This window comes from Mycetomoellerius zeteki, unplaced genomic scaffold (assembly GCF_001594055.1).
Source record: "Mycetomoellerius zeteki isolate Tzet28-1 unplaced genomic scaffold, Tzet1.0 scaffold31, whole genome shotgun sequence".
NCBI classification, from domain to species: Eukaryota; Metazoa; Arthropoda; class Insecta; order Hymenoptera; family Formicidae; genus Mycetomoellerius; species Mycetomoellerius zeteki.
The window spans coordinates 1794688-1815202 of NW_017257294.1; the positions used below are offsets into that span (position 1 = coordinate 1794688).

Consider the following 20515-nt stretch of genomic DNA (forward strand, 5'->3'; position numbering starts at 1 on the left):
ACGTTCTAAAGACATTTATAGATCTGAAAAGAAAGCTGATTAAATATTTTAATGCACATTCTTGAAATGCCTTTCATTTGTATATATAAATGTGTTTCATGGATAATAAGACTTTTGTGTAAATTAGATCATATTTATCTATTTTCTTTGAAGCTTATTTAGAGAAGCTCTTTAGAGATATCACTTAGAAAATTTTTTTTATTCATGGCAACTTAAGCGCTCATTCATTAAGTTTAAATCAATTATCCTCATTTAAAAATTATTGTTCAGTCAATTTTGTTAAAGAAAAAAGTTGATGCTCTTTGCATAGAAAATCTCATTACGCATTTCGCTACTGCGTAAATTTTGGGATACCTAGCATATATGTTATACTAAAAAAAATTTTGTTATGTATTATGTAATTAACATAACGCTTTTAGGCTTTTATAAGTATTATCTTTAAAGATACCATAGAAGGTTTTCGGATTATCGCTGTTTTTATTCTGATATCCTAGTATCAGTGCGCTCCTCGCCCTGATGAAGTGAACGGTAAGGTTCACGTAACGTTGGCATTAAGGGGTTACGCCACCTTGGAGGCTTCAAAAAATTCGATTTTTTTTTGCCTTAAATGATAGTTTATAGTCTTAAAAATAAAGTTCTAATAGTTAAAATTAAAAATTCATGTTTTTTTATCAAGTTTCGAGCCAGTTTAGTGAAGCGTGTCTGTAGTGCCGACGAGCGGTTCGGAGCAATTCGGAATATTTGAACTTGTAAGGTAAAAAGAATTAGGTCGATGACGCTCGAAAATCATCCAAAACAAGCAGAGAGCAGAAAAGAAAACGATGAGGCAAACATTGATGTAGAAGGACAGTTGTGGCCCAGGCATTGCAGACTAAAGATAAATTTGATATTTTGCTACTAAACACACGAAATATCGCAAAGCAAAACTTCAAACGCGTTTATCTCGAAACTATATTTTCAAAGTTGGCGTTGCGCGGATCTTAGAAACTGTTCATCCGATTTACTTGAAATTTACACAGAATCTTTTTTTTGGTATAATCTAAAGAAATACATACGGATTTTGCGATATGTTAAAAACTTTTTTTTATAACATTTTTTTAACGAATTTTTAGCCAAAAATACATATACTTTTTTTTCAAAGGTTCGCCATTTTCGTAAAAATCAATATTTCGAAATATCCGTATGTATTTCTTTAGTACCTATTATGTAGAAAATAAAACTTTTTTCCTTTTTGTTCTAGGTCCAACCGAAAGTTAGATCCCCGCAACGCCGATTTAACAGTCGCAGCAAAACGACGTTCAATATAATGGCTGTAGTGTCGCCATTTTTTATTAAAAAAAAAAGATAAAAAATATATAATTTTATAGCTAAAGACTTGATCTATAAAAGCCTTAAAATAAATTTTTCATCACTTTCATTGCTTTCCTTAAAAAAATTCCCAAAGTTACCTATGACTTTTAGGCGGTCAAGGTGGTGCAATCCCTTATCAATGGATAAAAACACAGCGATAACCCGCAAACCTTCTGATATCTTTGATGTAACTAATTAAAGTTTTTCAGAAGTTAAATTTATTCATTGAGAATTCACGATTAATTATTTTTTTATTATTGTATCGTTGTCTTTGACATATACATAAAGATGCAAGGACCGCGATCAAAATAATCAATACTTTATGAAATAAACCTTATAAGATTATAAAAGACTGTAAAAAATAATTTACTATCGAAATAAAAGCTGTATATAGTAAATTCCGTATTGTAGTTTTGAATGTATTATTATCGAATGAGAACTTATGAAAATGCATTATACGAAATGTCAGTTATTGTAGACATAACAGATGACAAACAGACATAAAATGTAATTAAAATGTGATTAACAAGATCTAATCATATATCATTAATGTTGACAATATATAATTATAACAATCATAATAACTGACGTAATTGTAAAATCTTATTCGTAAATGCCATTGCATTTACACATATACACACACAAACACAAAATTTACATAATATTTTTAAATACATCATTATCTTTTGTTAGTATTTTCCTTTTTTCCTTCTCTCTTCCTTTTCCTTTCTCTTCATTATTTGTGCAACGAATTTTTTTAAAAATATTTTCTATACTTATATAATTTTTTTTGTATGTTTAAACTTTCATAAAATTAGATTATTTCCTTTTCTTTTGCACGTTGTTTTTGCAATGTCATTTATACATAATTAATATATGAACATTGCGTGTATATTTAATTAAGTTAACCTTTTTATAATCCAATTTTACAAACAACTTATCAAAAATACATTTTAATACATTTATTACTATTATATAGGGTGTTTCATAACCACATTTCCTCTTGAGAACGTATTCTTGAGGTAATTTTGAGACAAAAATCCGAATAAAAATGTCGAGGTTATATAAAAATATAGAGATTTTTAATTATAATTGGATAAAGATAGTGTGTAATTCGGAAACTATTATAGCCTCGATATTTTCGTATTAGGATTTTCGTCTTACAATATTCAAAAGAATCTAGAAATAATAATAGAAGCTATAAAAGTAAAATGGTTTTTGACTTATAAGTATTTAAAGTTAGCTTATAATTAAAAAAATTTTTGTAGTCTCGACAATTTCATATTAGGATTTTCTTTTCAAAATTAGCTCAAGAATACATATGTCCTTAATAAGAAATGCGGTAGTTATGAGACACTCTGTATATTATTATAATATAAATGTTTTATATAATATCATTATAATTAACATGTTTATACTTCATAAAGTTGAGAAAGTAGTAATTTTATGTAACAAAAATAATACACAAATATGATGAAACAATAGTGTATTTTAAAAATTTCATCTTACGGAAAATACTTTTTAATCAATTTGGGACATCGTAAATAATGTGTCGTGCGTTATATGAATTCATTATATTTGAATTCATTATTGAATATTTTGAATATTTTCAAAGATTACGAAACATAGAATTTTTTTATCTAAGTCATCGACGAAATCAGATTGATAACACGATTGTACACTTATTTAGAACAGATTTTGTAAGACACACTATGCGTTTAAAAGAAAAAGAGAGGATAAGGAAGGAAAGATTATCTTACGTGTCGGCGGGGGCAGTCTGTCGATGAATAGCCAGGTGTAATGTAAAATACAGAGGTCTCCTCGCCACTGCGAGACATATTGCAACGTGCGGTCTGACGGATCACTCGCTTCGCGGACGCGGTCGATTGATCGATCCCACACGTTCGCGAAGTGTAACTTCAACCGCGGCTAATTCTAACCAATAATTTCTGCTTATTGTTAATCCACATTGCCTGGTGTCCGAGCTGAATGCCAAAAGAATTGTGAAAGTTTTCTTCAGTTCAAATTCACGGAGATCATTAATTTTGATGAGACGCGGAAACGTATCGAACATAAGAAGATTGATGAAAGACATCTTCATCGTATGGTAAGTAACTCATTTTTTATTTGAATTATAAATGACAAATGTAGATCTGTAATGTAGATACATCTAGTAGTGGAAAATTAGTTAGATACCGAAAAGAGATTATTTAGTCTGCATTTCACTTATCACTCGCAACGTTCGCGAACATCGTTTGTCCTTGTTTAATATTTGATAAAAAACAAGGATAAAATAATTCCACGAACGTTGCGGGCGTTAAATGGAACGCATCTTTAGTGAGATTACTTGATTATCTCGATCATATTATAGATGCATTGATAGTGATGTTAATCACTGTATTTATATAGAAGAAATATATGTTTTATTCTAAAACATAGATCAGTTTCATTAATTTCAAACTGCTGTAATGTTGCAGATATTTTTTCTTTTTATATTTTATCTACTGCGGCAGATTGTAATATTGAATTTGGCATTTAACCAATAACAGTTATTAAACTATAAATAATTTAATAAGGAAGGCTAGCTATTAAATACAGATTGAATACATTGTAACATTGACTCAAACGCCAAAAAAAACAAACGTCGAACTTGTTGTCCTTGTAGATAAACTTCGTCCAACTCGTGAAGGACCAAGACATATAAGAATGTAGGTTCAGCATTGGGAGAGAAAGGTATTCGTATTCTCGAAAGGTTCATTAACATTCTTCCACATTTGCTATTTAAATAATTTTATTACATCCAGAAAAATATATCAATGATTTAACAGGCCATTTAAAATCGTATTTCCTCTTAGTGATATCATAATCTTTTCAAAAGATGTGCGTCATAGTTAACTACAAAACCGACTTGGTTCTTTTTGTAATGTTGGTAACACAAAAATGCATGCAATACGTGGGATCTCATATATGTATGTATATATACAAGGTGACCCATTTTAATCTATCACCCAAAATATTTCCGTTCCCTTGCATTTTACAAGAAAATGTTTTAGACAAAAGTTGTATGGTTTCAAGGGGGCCATAAAATCGTATCATTAATTTGACCTTGGATAGTCGCTTAAAGGTCACATGAAGGTCACCTTCAATTTCTTAAATTAAACCCACTATTTTTCATTACATATTCTCATAGCTTACTTCGAGAGCTTTCCAAAACACTATAATAAAATATTTTTTCATTAAGTATTTTTCATTAGCATTACGCAAGTTATCCGACCGACGGCTAAAACCTCTTGAATGTTGTTCGGGATCATGTCCTGGATAACATTTGTCAAGATTAAGGCCATTGCAGGCTGTACTTCTTTTCATTTTTGCACTAAAAATTCATTTTTACGTAAAAATGAAAATAAGAGGTACAGCCTGCAATGGCCTCGATCTTGACACTCTGTACATATATGCATTTCAAGAATTTTTGTTACCAACATATATAGAGCATTAGTGTCAACAAGTTAATTCATCTTTTTTATAAAGCGGCATATACAGAGTATATCTGAAATAACGCCCACTAATTATATAGTGTTATTCCTAATAAAAAACTAAGTCGAAAAGTCCTCTACCATTTTACAATTTTACACTTTGCGAAATATTGTATCGATACCAGATGTCCTTCGTCAATTTGTATAATCTTTAAAAAAATTTTATTTTAAGAGAAAATTAAAATAAATATTCCAGAAAAACAGGTGAATACATCAGGCCTGTTCTTTTTGGCTGAACCTTTGCACCAGTTCATCTTTCTTCTTTTTCTTTCCAGGAGGAAAGAAGAGGAAGAAAGATGAACTGGTGCAAAAGTTCAGCCAAAAAGAATATATTTATTCTGTTGCATTTTATTAAAGAAATAAATATAGAGAAGGAAAACATAAAAATAAAGTCTGGAATATTGAAAATTCTAAAATATTCCTTAAAACCGCTGTTTGACGTACGTCACAAGCAATGAGATTGCGACACTTTTTTTTCTGATGAATTTAAGAATACGCGATCAAGTTCAGGATGCGGATCCTTCTTTTGCTTCTGACTGTACAGCTTCAAGAACTGGAAAATAAATATGAAAATTAACTTAAAAGTATTGTTAGGTATGAAGATATTTATACAACTACGACTAAATTTGGCACATCTCTATTTTATTTATTCTAAAATCTCGTATTCTTCATTAATATTCATGAGTATCATAGGAATTTAGTTGAAAAAATGTATTTTTATTCGCTCCGAATTTAATAAAATGATACATTAAGAAAATCTAGCTTGTATTTAAAAAGATATCTCGAAATTCTTTAAGTATCAGAGATGGGAAGCATTACTTTTTCCATTACTTATTCGTTACTATTTATAATAAACAATTTGGTAATGACGTTGCAATTTTTTTATGACTAACCAATAAACGCAAGATGGTATATTATACGTTTAAATCAGGTATTTACGGGGAGGTCTAAATCCGTATAATTCTAATTGTGATGTCCGGTTGATAGACGTTGTCATATACTAAATGCATTCGGTTTTTTAACGTTATTCTTCAACCGATTAAAATCGTATTTGATAAACGCGATATTATCGCAACTAAAATTATATGGACTTGTTCAACGTTGAACCTACGTATTTGATAAATGCGATATTATCGCAATTAAAATTATATGGAACTAATAAACGTTGAATCTACTACATTTAGATCTCCCTTAAATATCTTATTTAAACGTATAATATCATGTTTTTTTAATTTGGACTTACCTTAGTAGGATTCGAACCTGAGACCTCTGGACTTATGAATCTTCTGCTTTACGTACTACACCATTTCTTAAATTGATAGATGATTTACTTATTGTCTATTTATGGTATAACCAAAAAAAAAAGTCGTATACGTTTAATATACCACATTTATAGTATATGTTAATTCCATAAATATATCAATGTGTACTTATATTTTCTTGTTCTTATTATGAATATGCGCTCAACCTTTAAACAACATATTATTTAGATAGCATATCATAAATATTAAATCCAGGTATGATATACCATTTAAATACGTTAATAATTTTTAATACGTTATTTAAAGGAATAATTTTTAGGAATTATAAACGTATTAAAAAGTATTTTTTTAATTAGAATATTATACTGTTTTTATATATATTATGTACGTAATGCTTGTGTTTCATGAACTTAATGAAATTTAACGTATTTTAATGTATATGTCATATATCTATGTCAATTTTATATCACATTTAATTTAATAAGCGCACATAATATACCAACATATGTTTATTGAGTGTGTATCTCGTCATTTAAGCAAGTAAATATTTATTATACTCATATACTTATCTGTTTTTATACAGTTTATTAACTCGGTTAAATAAAGACGTTTATTATTATTATTATCATTAATATTATTATTATATGACAAATTGCGTGTCACATTAGTTTTGAAAAAATCCATAAAATCATTAAATTCGAATAAAAAATATGTAATCGTAGACGTGTATTATGAATAATTATATAACGCGATATCTTCATATGTTTATAAAAGAAAATATGTCTATAATTATTAAACGTTAAAAATGTTTTAGCTCAATATGAATTAAATAAAAACAATAAAATATGTTTATTATATGCATAATATTTTAGTCGTAAAACCGTATATGTAAAATATTTGTACAAATATTTATTGATTTTTAAAGACGTACATTATACCGTTTGTACAATACCGTATTTTCTAAACATTTATAAATGAGATTTCTTTCATAAATTATATACGTTTCAAATAAATGTTTGTCCAATTATATCAATAAACGTAGATATATCCTTAAAATTAAACCTTTTCCTCTGTACACTGTTTTTCAACGTATAAAATCCGTTTTGTATTATGCAAATGTAATAAAAACATATTATCGTATATTATACGATGGTATAAAAATTTAAACGTTTATCTGGTTATATTTATACCATTTTTACACCTACTTTACGTTTAATGAACGTTTAATATACCATTATGTGTTTATTGGGTTAAGGTTGTGCCAAGGTTAAAAAATTTTTCCAACCTTGGCACAATCTTAACATTTAGTCTTAATATAATAATCTTCTCATTTATTTTATATATATAAAGAATCATATATATAAAAAATTGTAACGTCATGTTTATTACAAAAAGTAATGCTTTCCAACTCTGCTAAATATGAAGAGATATCCTTTTTTCTTTTAAAAAAAATTTCGCAATGTTAAGATTACTAAGCTTTTTCTAACATCAACTTTGTTCATTTCATTTTTTCTTCTTAATGTGTTAATACATATATATATGACTTATACCATTTACATTCACCTTTTGTAAATGGAACATTTTCTTTTATCCTTCATGAATGTAAGATCATAAGATCTGATATAAAGCGTTATCTTGACTAATTAGCTTCTTACAGAATATAAATTATAGTTTATTATTGTTACATAAGAAGCATAATGCATTGCGTAGTTATATACTGAAACGAATTACTGTCGACTGCATGACCTACTTTGAGAAATGTAAATAGCATCAATATGTGAAAACTTATAATTTAAAAGCTGTACAAAAGCGAAGAAAGATATGTGTGTTGTACACATATGCGAGAAAGAAAATAATTGATATTACTTTGTAGCATGACAATTAAATATTTAAAAAAACACGTGTAATGTTGAGAGCGATGGAGCGTTAAAATTAGGAATGTAGAATAGAATGGAGAATTCTCATACTTATGTATCTCATTTAAATTAAGTAATACGAGATGATAATATATATATATGTGTATATATACATATATATATGTATATATATATATATACATATATATATAGAGAGAGAATAAAATAACAACTAATATAATATACACGATCGTGGCACGCAAAGTGGATAATAGAAAAATACTGAAATTATCAACACGAGAACTGTAGTACTCTAAAGTTTACTTCATTCTTAAGTCATTCTTCTCATTATTTGACATGCTGACGTAACGTTAAGGATTTATGTCAATTTATTTATATAGGAATGTATTTGTATTCATAATATTATAAATTATATTTTTTGCACTTTCAAAGAACATTAATAAATATTGGAAGGTATTTTAAAAATAACCTGCAAGTGTTAGTACTTATGTGTGATTCAACAGTACATAGTAATGCCTGTAACACGTGTGGCACTCAATTACTAACAGTCTTTTCAGTGCAAGTTACTTAATCTAAATAGACTAGCGGCAATATACGCTAGAAGTTATACGAGTAAAAAAAGATTAATTTTCAACGTTATAAACCACCTATAAATATCTTCGATGAGTGTAGATCTATTTCTCAAATTATTATCTTGTTTCTTTTACAAGTTTTATAATGTATAAGTAATAAATATAAATTAAACATAGAAAAAAAAAATATAAATTTATTTATAAAATGATTTCTTATTTAAATTTCAACGTAGATAGATGACTATCAGTTCCGCTCGAACGCGGTTAAATTTATTTAATGCCAATGTTTAATGCTAATTACGCTTATCTGAATATGCATTATTATGTTAATTCCCTCTTATAACATCGTACCCTATATATAACATTTTTATTACTGATACAATTAGAAGCCGATTATACACTTGAAAATTATACGCCCAAACTCTACAAATCAACAATTTTTTTATAATAATGGTAATATATTATCCATTTAATAAAACAAAGTTTGATTTTAGGAAAAGCTAATTAGGAGAAAACAAATTAATTGGTGATTGCAGATTTTTGTACGATTCATAGTTTTATATAAATGCCGATTTCTATTTAGATATTCTTTAATCTCGAAACAAGTAATGACTATTTACATAATAATCAACGTTTGCACAATTCCTTTTGCGTGTTTACGCAATGCCGTACTAGTCATGCAATTGCTTGTGTTAGCTATTTTTTCTTATAAATAAATTAATAGTTGCATAACTATACGTTTAACCAGTTGCTTCTTGCTATATTATTGAGTATCATTCTAATTAATTCATTATTAAATATCATGTCGCGGAAACTGTTATCTTTTGCAATGTAAATCGAAATGTAAAGCTAATAATATAACAATTATGTTGCAGATGAATGAGAGACGGAGTGAATCTCGTAAAAGGAAAGTGGAACTCAAGAAAAGATTTGATTTGCAGTGATTGCTAGTAATGACGATAACTGTTGAAGAAATATTACGTATTACGTACGAAGAATAAGTCTTTGTTTCAAATAAGTTCCTCCGGGAATGGATGATGTAAATCGTATGTAATCTAACTATAGATAAAAAAAATACGCACGCGCACAGAATGAAACACAATATAATCACATTATAATATGAAAACACATTATACACAATTCGAATTGTTATCAATGGCGAAATATCTTACTATGTTTATAATAAACGTAAAAATTTGAAGAAAGATTATGCACAAGTTATATTTTCACGTGCATATTCATTAATTATTGACTGCATAAGAATACATTACTACGATTTGTTATAAACCGAATTGTTATAAACCGCAAAATACCTTACGCTTATAAAAAGCGTAAAAATTTGGAGAAGATTATGCACAAGTTGTACTTTCATGTGTATACTAATATATTCGTTGATTAAACGAGGCAGTTAACTGAGTTCTTTAGAACAAGATTTGTGTAATGTTAGCTGCGTCTAATATTTCTTCTTACATGCAACTACAATAATAAATATTACAGTCACGGATGAATCATCGCTTTGCAATGTGCATTAAATGTACATAATTCACCCCACCTTTCGCAACAGTCAGATAAACTTTTTGTTCCCAATAAACCGATAAACCGTTAAAGAGATAGAAGGAAGAGCAGCGGATAAGCAGTGCGAAAGATATTTTCAGTAAGTCAATCAAATCAATAAGTGATGTCGACAAGAAAACGTTCAACGAATGCGATGCGTATGTCGCGGTCCCGAATAGCCGACATTCAATTCAAGGATCTGTCGTTTGAGGTTCAAACTGGATATCGTAAGATTAAAAAGCAAATCTTGAAGGATCTAAATGGAGTCTTCAAGGCCGCGGAGCTGACAGCTATTATGGGACCATCTGGTGCCGGGAAATCCACATTGCTGAACATTTTGACTGGATTTCAACAAGGACACTTGCATGGCACAGTTGAGTACATCAGTAGTGAGGGTAGACAGAATTGGGGAATGTACAAGAAGCAATCGTGCTATATTCAACAAACGGACAATCTGTACGATTTGTTCACTGTTCAGGAGAGCATGATGATTGGGGCCTATCTGAAGATCGGCAGCAGCGCGACGGTAATGTTCAGACAGGTACTGATCGACAACATTCTGGACACGCTGATGTTATCGAAAGTAAAGGATACAAGAGTCGACCGGCTCAGCGGAGGACAGAAGAAAAGATTGAGCATCGCCCTGGAATTGATTGATAATCCGCCGATAATGTTTTTAGATGAACCAACTACCGGTCTGGACTCGTTAGCGTCTCTGCAATGCATTTCCGCGTTGCAGACTCTGGCAAAGAGTGGTCGAACGATAATTTGTACCATACATCAACCCAGCGCCGCGGTTTATCAAATGTTCGATTATATTTACCTGGTGGTCGACGGCCACTGCTTGTACGCCGGCACGCCTGACAATACGGTGAGTTATTTCGCCCAGCAAGGTTTTCAGTGTCCACAGTATCACAATCCTGCGGATTACATGTTGGAGGTAGTCAATCAAGAGTATGGGAATTATACCAATCAATTGATCGCAGCGGCGGAGAAATATTGCCAGAGAGAGGAGACACCTCTGAAGATGCGCATCATGAAAGAAGCGTCGTTCTACGAGAAAACGAAAATGATGATGGACCCGCCTTCCGAAATGATAAAATTCAGGGTATTATTATATCGTTATGCCCTGATAATATATCGAGATTGGTCGGTGTACTACATCAAGATAATCATGAATTTTCTCGTGGCTATCTTATTGGGCTTGATATTCGAGCATGTCGGCATTGATGCCAGCAAAACCATCAGCAATGCTGGTTTCTTGATGATAACCATATTATACTTCATGTACACCAGTTTGATGCCGGCCGTTTTGAAATTCCCTTTGGAGTTAAACATTTTGAAGAAGGAGCGCTTCAACAACTGGTATCAACTGAGGACTTACTATATAGCCATGCTGGTGATCACTCTACCGTTGACCATATTATCCTCTTTTGTTTACTCCACCATTTCTTATGTGCTAACCAAACAACCTATGGAATGGTCCCGGTTCTTCATGTTTCTACTCATTACGATCTTGACGAGTTTCACCTCGGAAAGCATAGGCTTAGGTTTAGGAACTGTTTTCAATCCCATCAACGGCACCTTCTTCGGGGCCGTTATTACAGCGATAATGCTGGCGTTAGCCGGCTATCTGGTATTTTTCAATCACATGCCACGGATTCTTTACTACGTTAGTTATATGAACTTTTTCAGATTCGCTTTCGATGGCTTGATACAAGCGATTTATGGCTTTCAACGAGAGACAATACCTTGTCCAAGCAACATCGACTACTGTCATTTACGAACGCCGTCGTTGATACTAGAAGAGCTGAATATGACCAAATCCATATTCTGGATCGACGTCGTTGTCCTGTTCGCTTGGTTCATAGTCATTCGGACTGTGGCTTATGTGACGTTAAAAAGAAAGCTTTCGAAAGTATGAATCTGAAAATTCTGTATATTGTTCGGTGAAGCGGGTATTATAGCTGTATTTAAAAACGAAGCATAGATTTTTTTCGGTTTCCATATTGTTTTCGTATCGAAGATGAAGACACATTGTCGTGAGATCGATGATCCAGATCACAGACTTCTATAAATAGACTGCCAACTTCATCTCCATATTTGAAGACGGCGCTGGGCAGCACCATATTTGAGTTCTCTCACTCATACATGTATAAATTACATGGATAAATTCATGATGGAAGTATATTAATATAATATACTTCCACCATGCATAAATTTACATGATACTCACAGACAGGACGCATACATACGCATACGGGAACTAAAACAAGGACATCTCAGAATTAAGTTCATGATCTCTTTCTATCACATTGGATCAGCAGTCTATTTATATAGTATAAGTCTATTTATATAAGTGATCCAAATCCTCAAGGTTGTATTTGCAAAAAATGTGAAGAAAAAATTGTGTAACATCAGTATGGCTGTGAAAACATAGCATAATACCTATAGCTTCGTAAAATATCTTTTCATCACTGCATTCGTAAATGCTCTTTCAATTAACTAATTGGAATATCTGATACTAATACTTGAATAGTAAGCAAATAGATTTATATGTGCGATATTATATATTTAAAAATAGTTTCTAAATATAATATGTTTATTTCTTCGTAGTGAGATCTTTCCAGATCTTTCCTGAGTCTTAAAGATAGAAGACAGTGATAGTTTCTAAATAGAGTCGAGACGTCAGTTGCAAAATAAATGCTTACACAACTTATGTGCAGTAGGAAGTAAAAGTAACGCTTATATCGAGTCGATTTTTGCAACTTGATCTGATGCAAACCAGATACGAGATAAAATACAGAGAACGGAGGATGGAGTACGATTATAGAAAGTGAACTATGACATTGTGGACGCCAAGTGCGCGATGATACTTTCACGCTCGTGCTCGATAGTACGTGCTAGGACGATGATGAATATATTATTATGACTATTTCGCGCAGTCATAGAAGAGATAAGAAAATATAATTGTGCATCGCGGTGATTTGTGAATGTTCTCCTGAAGCTTTATATCAATAATAATTTTTCTGGAATTCAGGTTTTGCAAATCAGATTATTAATAGAACTAAAATTGCTGTACGTATAATAGTAATATGAAAATATTCAATGGACTTTATTCAGTTTATAAGAAATATCCTTTGATATTTCTGTGCATATCTGTATATTATTATGAGAACTGGGTTTACGTCAACTGCATTCGTAAATACTGATTGGAATATCTGATACTGATAGTAAGCAAATAGATTTATATGTGCGATATTGTATATTGTAAGTTGTTACTGCAGAGTTGTACACAAGAATATGCACATATAAATTAAGCATAGCTATTTTAAAAAGGTTAATAAAAAATCAATGAAAAATATATACTATTGAATAAATTATTAATAATAGAAAGCATATAATAATAAAATTTTCTATTACGGTCGACGAAGAAATCTCATATTCAAATAAGATATTTATCACAATATTGTGTATATTTATACAACTTTATCTAAACGATTAAATAACGTCGACGAAAGATTATTAATATTAGTAATTTATTAGGAATTTAATATTAAATCTATTTTGAATAAATTATTCAGTTTTACACGATGACAACGGTTTCTTTTAAACCTGCTCGATTGAATGAAATTGTGCAACGCGACATATATTTATATATCTATACAAAATGAACAATTCTAAAAGCCATAAAATATTTCGCCAGTTAATGTAAAGACACGGGTAATAGGTCAAAAACTACTGAGTGCATGGAATTTGCAATAGGATTTCTTAACCGAGGTTAACCGCGTGTTTCGTATTAGGATGAGAGCGGCGACGGACCGCTAATATCGCGGTCGTGCAAACATAATTTCGTAATAATATTATATAAGATATACACCTGCAATAGTAGTTAAGAAATAACGAAATTAATAGCCTTTCACTATCAAACGAAATTACCGTTAATAATGAATTCCTCAGTAATGATTGGGAGGAATAATATTATTGTTGAATTCGATCTCGCATTAAATTAATAAGTTTATTTCCGCTGCATTTTTCTCTTCGAGAAGAGATAATCGATGACTTATCAAAAGTGTAATGCGATGATCTTGTCTTGTATGTAACATGAGGTACGAGAAATATAAACTTTAAAATGTGGACTACAAATGCTTGCATGTACTGCAATAATTTGCAAAGTTTTGCGGCGTATCAATTAAAAATGAGCAAGTACAGCCTCGTGATGTGCTGTACTTGTTAATGTCTAAATGTATCTACATACTCTGTGCATACATATAGCTAATCGTTATTCTGTATATAATAAAATACAATTGAAACTTAAATCAGTATGCGTATCATAGGAGCAAAACGTAAAACGTAATGTAAATATTATCTAAAATACTGAGAGTATAATATAATACAAATAAAATAACGAATGAGAAAGAAAAAAGCAAATAATGGCAAAAATAGTGCGTATATTAAAATTATATTAGAGAAAAAGAAAGAAACGTTTGACGGATCGCTTCAGGATCCACGTCAAGCGACACTGTGATTATGGAAAAAATGGCACATTTATTATATTAGTGATAATAATATTACTAATGATATAATTACATATTTTTTTTCTTTCTCAATCGATACACTTGTTCACTCTCTCATATTCTTTCTCTCCCTCTCTTGCACTCTTTCGTTTATTTCTTTCTCTCTCTTTTTTATTCAGTTTAGATATTTATATTCATCTCGTACTTCATTAATATTAATAATCGCATCATTCTTCTTAATCGCATGTAGGGTCGAAGAGATCGGTTTCAACATCCTCTAGGCCCATTCACACAAACTGCCTACAACCCACTTACGCATTAATCTTTTTTTATTACATATTATACAATATTATATATCTAATATAGTTACACCCTTATATGATATGATAATTATCGATTCGCAGTTGTACCAATAAAATTGAACCCTTACACACAATTAGACCGCAACAAATAGTTCCTTATGTTCTCAATGATATTTACGCTTAACAGTAATCAATAAACTGAAATCAGTTTACAACCAACTCATATCAAAGTGCGGTGCCCCGTATTCTTGATATGCACGTACTTGAAAATATAACATCATTATTATAAGAGCATAATTATTTCGTTTCATGTACAAAGGTCTGTGTGAAGGGGCCACTATGGCCGACAATTTCGACTTCGACCCCCTATGTAGACCTCTTCGCTCTTCAGCTTCATTTTGACTATCTACGACTATCGACACGTGTCTAGCTTAGACTGGCTTACGAGCTATTTATTGTCGTTATTATTTTACATGATTACCTTCGCGAATACAGATGTGTGATCGTGTATTTTATTAGTATCTGTGAGCGGCTCTTTCTGCAATTTATCGCAATGTACATTTATCGTTACGTTCTCTCTTTCTCTTTTTCACCTTCTTCTCCTTTTTTATGTTAAATATAATTTTATAAAGCGTCGCCGAAGCAACGGAGCATGATTAATGATTATTAATTAAATGTGGAGCGAGGTTGTGCGAGTTCTTGCCGATCAGCTTACCTATAGTCTACAGATTCTGATCGAGAACGAAAGTGATTTTATAGGTCTACGATCTAGTGAAAATACGTAAGTTTACAGTTTATAAAAATCAGCGTTGGGATGATCTTTTCAATTCTTCTCGTATCATTAACTGGTTTGGAAAATAAAATATTTTAAAATATTTATAATGTTAGTATCGTATCAAATATTACAGAGTATTAACAGTACTTAGTACTGTACGATCGCATTCTGATTCGCAATCATAGAGAGATCTTTATTTTACATTTATATCATGCGTACTGTGTCTTTAAAATTATATTTGTCATCTATCATACATCATACAACTGAAACAGATATCCAGTTCAAATAATTTGAACATTTTGTAGCTAATTACAGATGAAAGAAGAAAATTTAATAAACAATTTGTCAAAAAACTTCTAATTTATACCATTTCACTTACAAAATAGCTTTATAATTTAAATATAATACTATAAATATTGTATAATTTTGTGTAATGAGAAAATTATATAATTTTCAGAAAAATATCGTTACAAAAATATGCAAACTGAGTTAAGTTAAAAATTGAGCGAAAGAGAGAAAATATGTTGCAGATTCCTGCAATAAATATACATATGATATGTTTGACATATTTTGATATGAGTTTAGATTTTAAAGGTGGTAAAGGAAAAGCCTGTCATAGAATCTGAGCAAGAATATGTAACATGTATACGATCTTCCGTAATTTTTTTGAAATACTGCCTTTGAAGAAAAATATAGCTATAGATATATGTTATTCAAGAGAAGATATACTTATAGTAGATGAAAGGAAAAAGAAAGTAGAACAGAAAAGAGGCGAAATAAACACGGGCACTCGATGTGTTTGCGTTGGTTTCTTTTTTTCAATAAAATTTATTTAAGAATCTAAATAAATTAAAATACATGGCAACTGGGTACAGATACGTTTGAGCTATATTTTTGTTCAAAAACAAAAATGTCCCGTTCTTTACTTTTCACGAAAGATCTTATGAACGGTAAGTAATCGATAATAATAATAATAATTAATAATAATTAATCATGATTATGACAGATTGATTGGTTTGGCTCTTCTCGTACTTGCGAGCTAAATCGTGTTCATAACGATCTTCTATATCACGCCTTATGAAAGCTTTCGTTCGCTCAATCTATATTCCACTTCACCGCGTATATATAAGTACAGAAAGTTTTGCCCGAATGATCGGTGGGCAAAGGTAGCGCAGGAAGAGGAGCCCCCTGAAGATTTGAGAAGGTCCAGAGTGATTCGACGATGTACCAAAACCAGTCGATGCCATCGAAAGATCGTATTTTCTCCAGCAATGCAGCATCATGAAAGAAAAGCACTGCAAAACGCATTTGTAAAGTGCGTCCGTAAACATTGTCATAACAAGGATATATCTCGCATGAAGCGTATGTAGTATTTTTCGCAATGCTCACATCTTGGCACATATAAATGCTTTTCAATTCTTGCTGATAATATATATGTATGTCTCGTAGCAAATTGTTGCGAAAACGTAAAGCGTTCTAATCTGGATCAATAATTGTGGAAAGATCTCTTAATTCTTTCTTTTTACTCCATATTTTTACCGCCCAATGCTTTTCTCAATGCTACAATAATATTTGGGACAATCCATTTCGGAGTTGCAATTTATATCCGTGTTGAGACACGGACAATAAAAGACATAATACATAAAAATTATTAATGTATAATTCAAGAATGTCCTAAAATGTCTTAAATTAAAAATCCTTCATTATTCTTAAATTAAAAATCGTTCGAACGATCAGTGTAATAAAATGATTAACAAATCATTCGTTGAAAGTAATGCAAATGTTATCTCTTATAATGTTATTTCTTACATATGCGCTTTCGGTTTTGGGCACGGATCGTTCACGCTATTTTCCTACGATTATTATAAAAATATTTTATACAAAATTCGAAATTATTAAAATGGCATGTAATAAAAATGAGATGTGATTTGTAGAGTCCAATCGAAACTTTTACCAAAACTGAAAACAAACACTCATTACGTGTCAGTTTCGACTGAAACCATATAGCTTTTCTTCATAAATATTAATTTATTACTACAGTAATGTGTGATTATTGTTTCAATAATTAAATTATGATGTTAAGAAGTATTTATATTCTTTGACCAAAATTGACACACAATTGAAATTTCGGTTCTCAATTTTGGCCGAAATTTAATTATTGTTTCAATAAATTATATTTATGAAAAAAAAGTATATGATATATAAACATGTCTATATATATGGCCTTTATAAGAATCCTATTTTTTAATTTTGGTTTCGGTTTCGATTAAAATTGACATGTGTTTCGCCGAGTGTTTCGGTTCAGTTTCGGCAGAAGTTTCGGTCGGACTCTAGTGATTTGCATACAAATTATGCTTAATATAAACTATAACTGAATGCATTAATAATATCATTAAAACCAAGAGAGTTCTATAAAAATGGCACTTAAATGGCATACACAATCAAATTCTAGCCGTAAAAAAACACTTGAAGAATAGTAAAATAAATACATGCTGATAACTTCGTTAAGTAAAGTATCTTCACGGCCATGTTTTCCTATTTTCTCTGAGATAGTGGTACTGATGTTAAAAATGCGAGTATTTTTAACGATGCGGTATTATAAGAAATGTTCAATTATTTATACGTTCCTTGCAGCTTCTTTTTATACACATGTATAAATGATATACATTGCGTATCATATACGCTTTATCTTTCTTCAGTTTTACACAAAAGCAAATTTTATAAGAAATGATATATTCGAAGATATTTTTCATTTTCTTTATTTCCTTGATCAAGCTGTATGTCAAAAAAGAAACTGCAAGCATCGGAATGTGCTTTTCTTATCACACCGCGAACCAGTTACAAATGATGTTCTCGCGAGCGTGAACGAACCGCTAGCATCTTCAATTCACATTCTGAACGCTCGTAAATAATAGTTTCTATGTACAATATTGCCAACGTCTAATGATCAATATAAAGGCGGCATAATCCATGTGCCAAATTGGCAAAAAGTTAAATTCAAAGAGTTGAAAAAGGATAAGTTTTTAAGAATGTGGAGTTCTTAATCAACGATTTGCCTAATTCCGTTGATATGTATAATCAAAAAGTATATTTAAGTATTATCTAATTCGGAAATATACTGCCTTTATTTTCATCTCTAGTCAATGACTTCGTTTTTTCGCCAACTCGAGTTCTCTTCCTAGCTATTGCGCGTTATAACATAAACCGTGTCGGTAGTGTATACACAGAAGTGGGCAATTTAACATGAGTCAGCAGCGAAGTTCGATCGTTAATAAAACTTCGATCGTACTACACATTATATATCTCGAAAGAGGAACCATATTCCTTTGTTTTTTTCTTTTCGCTATTTATAAAAATAATTTGAAGCCGCCTTGAGGGGGTAGATGCCTCTTAAAACTACTTGCCCTACTCTTGGGTGAGCGCATACGGAAACTTCTTCCCTTATTAATTGCATATTGAAGTACTGCGAAAAAAATTATGGGTATTCCTGTGTCGTTTTTTCTACAGCATCAAAACATACATACATATCCTTAAATCAATAGATAGATGTTTTCCAGGCCAAATTCAAATTATTAAAAAATTATACAAATATTAATTAATATATAAATATTAAATAACGAACAAAATATTTTAAAACTACGATTGAGTGTTTCTTATCTCTTCTTCTTTTCTGTCTTCTACTAATGTAACGCACCACATAATATCCACAATTTTTTGCACATTCCCACAACTTATAAGAGCAGAGAAAAATCCTATATAGGTATGTAAGTCATGTTCATAAACTTGTTTTTTATTGATTTTAAGATGTATCTACCCCTTAACACAGAATGATACCGCCACTGAGCCGCTGCTACTGCGGCTGTGGTGGATTGTGCTGAAGGGAAGGTTGTGGACCCTAAAACAAACATGTATATTTTATTTATGCATCCCAAAATAATCCCACTTGTATGAATTTAACTTTGACAGAATCTTACAGGTAATGCGGGAAAGGGCGGTTGGGAGTGCGCGTGTGGATGAGAATGCGGATGTGCTATGTGCGCTGCAAGATGGCCTGGTAACTTCGGACCATCCTCGGCTTTCTCCTCTTCTCTTCTTTTTAAACACGCAGCCTTCGGATTAAGATTCCGCTCTGAATAAAAAAAAAAGAATAGGTTAAACACACGAATATTTACACAGATTGATATAATACAATTAATCATAAAAATGCATGTTGGTATATGCACCTCTAACTTGTTGTTCGAGTGTCATTATAACTTCAACAGCCATGTTGAGAATACCGAGTTTCGTTTGAGGTTTGTCCGTCTTTAGGTGTGTCATACACATTCTGCCAAGTTCCTTTAGAGCCTCATTGATATCCCTGATACGTATCCTATGATGAAAAATGAAATTATGTTAATTAACTTATTAAAAAATGCGAGAGTATCTTCTTTAAGTTTCAATAGTAAATAGAAAGGAGTTCTTGATTATATACTATATATAATAATTTTATAATATTACATTTTTTAACATCTACTTACACACTCATCACATTAAGCAATATTCTTCTTGTATATGTTTACAATAGAAAAAATTAATACAGCAGAGCAAATTATGAGAAATATAATTGTACAATACTATAATCGCTCAAAAGTTTCAGTTCTCCATTTGGAAACTTCGTAATATCATAAAAAGAATAAAATATAGTTTTTATATGCATTAGAATTTTTTAATTTATTACATATTACATATTTTCATTAAAACTAAAAAAATGAATTTATTTTTTTTCAAATTTTT

General features: G+C 30.7%; 1 protein-coding gene and 1 pseudogene across 14 annotated transcripts in view; one reads left to right on the forward strand and one right to left on the reverse strand.

Annotated features, from left to right (window-relative positions):
- Nucleotides 1-3197: 3197 nt before the first annotated feature.
- On the forward strand, nt 3198-12421 carry LOC108724619 (ATP-binding cassette sub-family G member 1 pseudogene; annotated as a pseudogene).
- Nucleotides 12422-19392: 6971 nt separating this feature from the next.
- The window catches only part of da (transcription factor daughterless), a 78269-nt gene continuing 77146 nt past the window's right edge, over nt 19393-20515 (reverse strand). For all 14 annotated transcript variants that reach the window (XM_018451324.1, XM_018451322.1, XM_018451320.1 and 11 more), the window contains 3 exons: nt 19966-20111; nt 19717-19871; nt 19393-19637 (listed from right to left, as the gene is read on the reverse strand). In XM_018451324.1, coding sequence (XP_018306826.1) covers nt 19593-19637; nt 19717-19871; nt 19966-20111 — 346 coding nt within the window. In that variant the 3' untranslated portion in view covers nt 19393-19592. The remainder of the gene's footprint in view (nt 19638-19716; nt 19872-19965; nt 20112-20515) is intronic.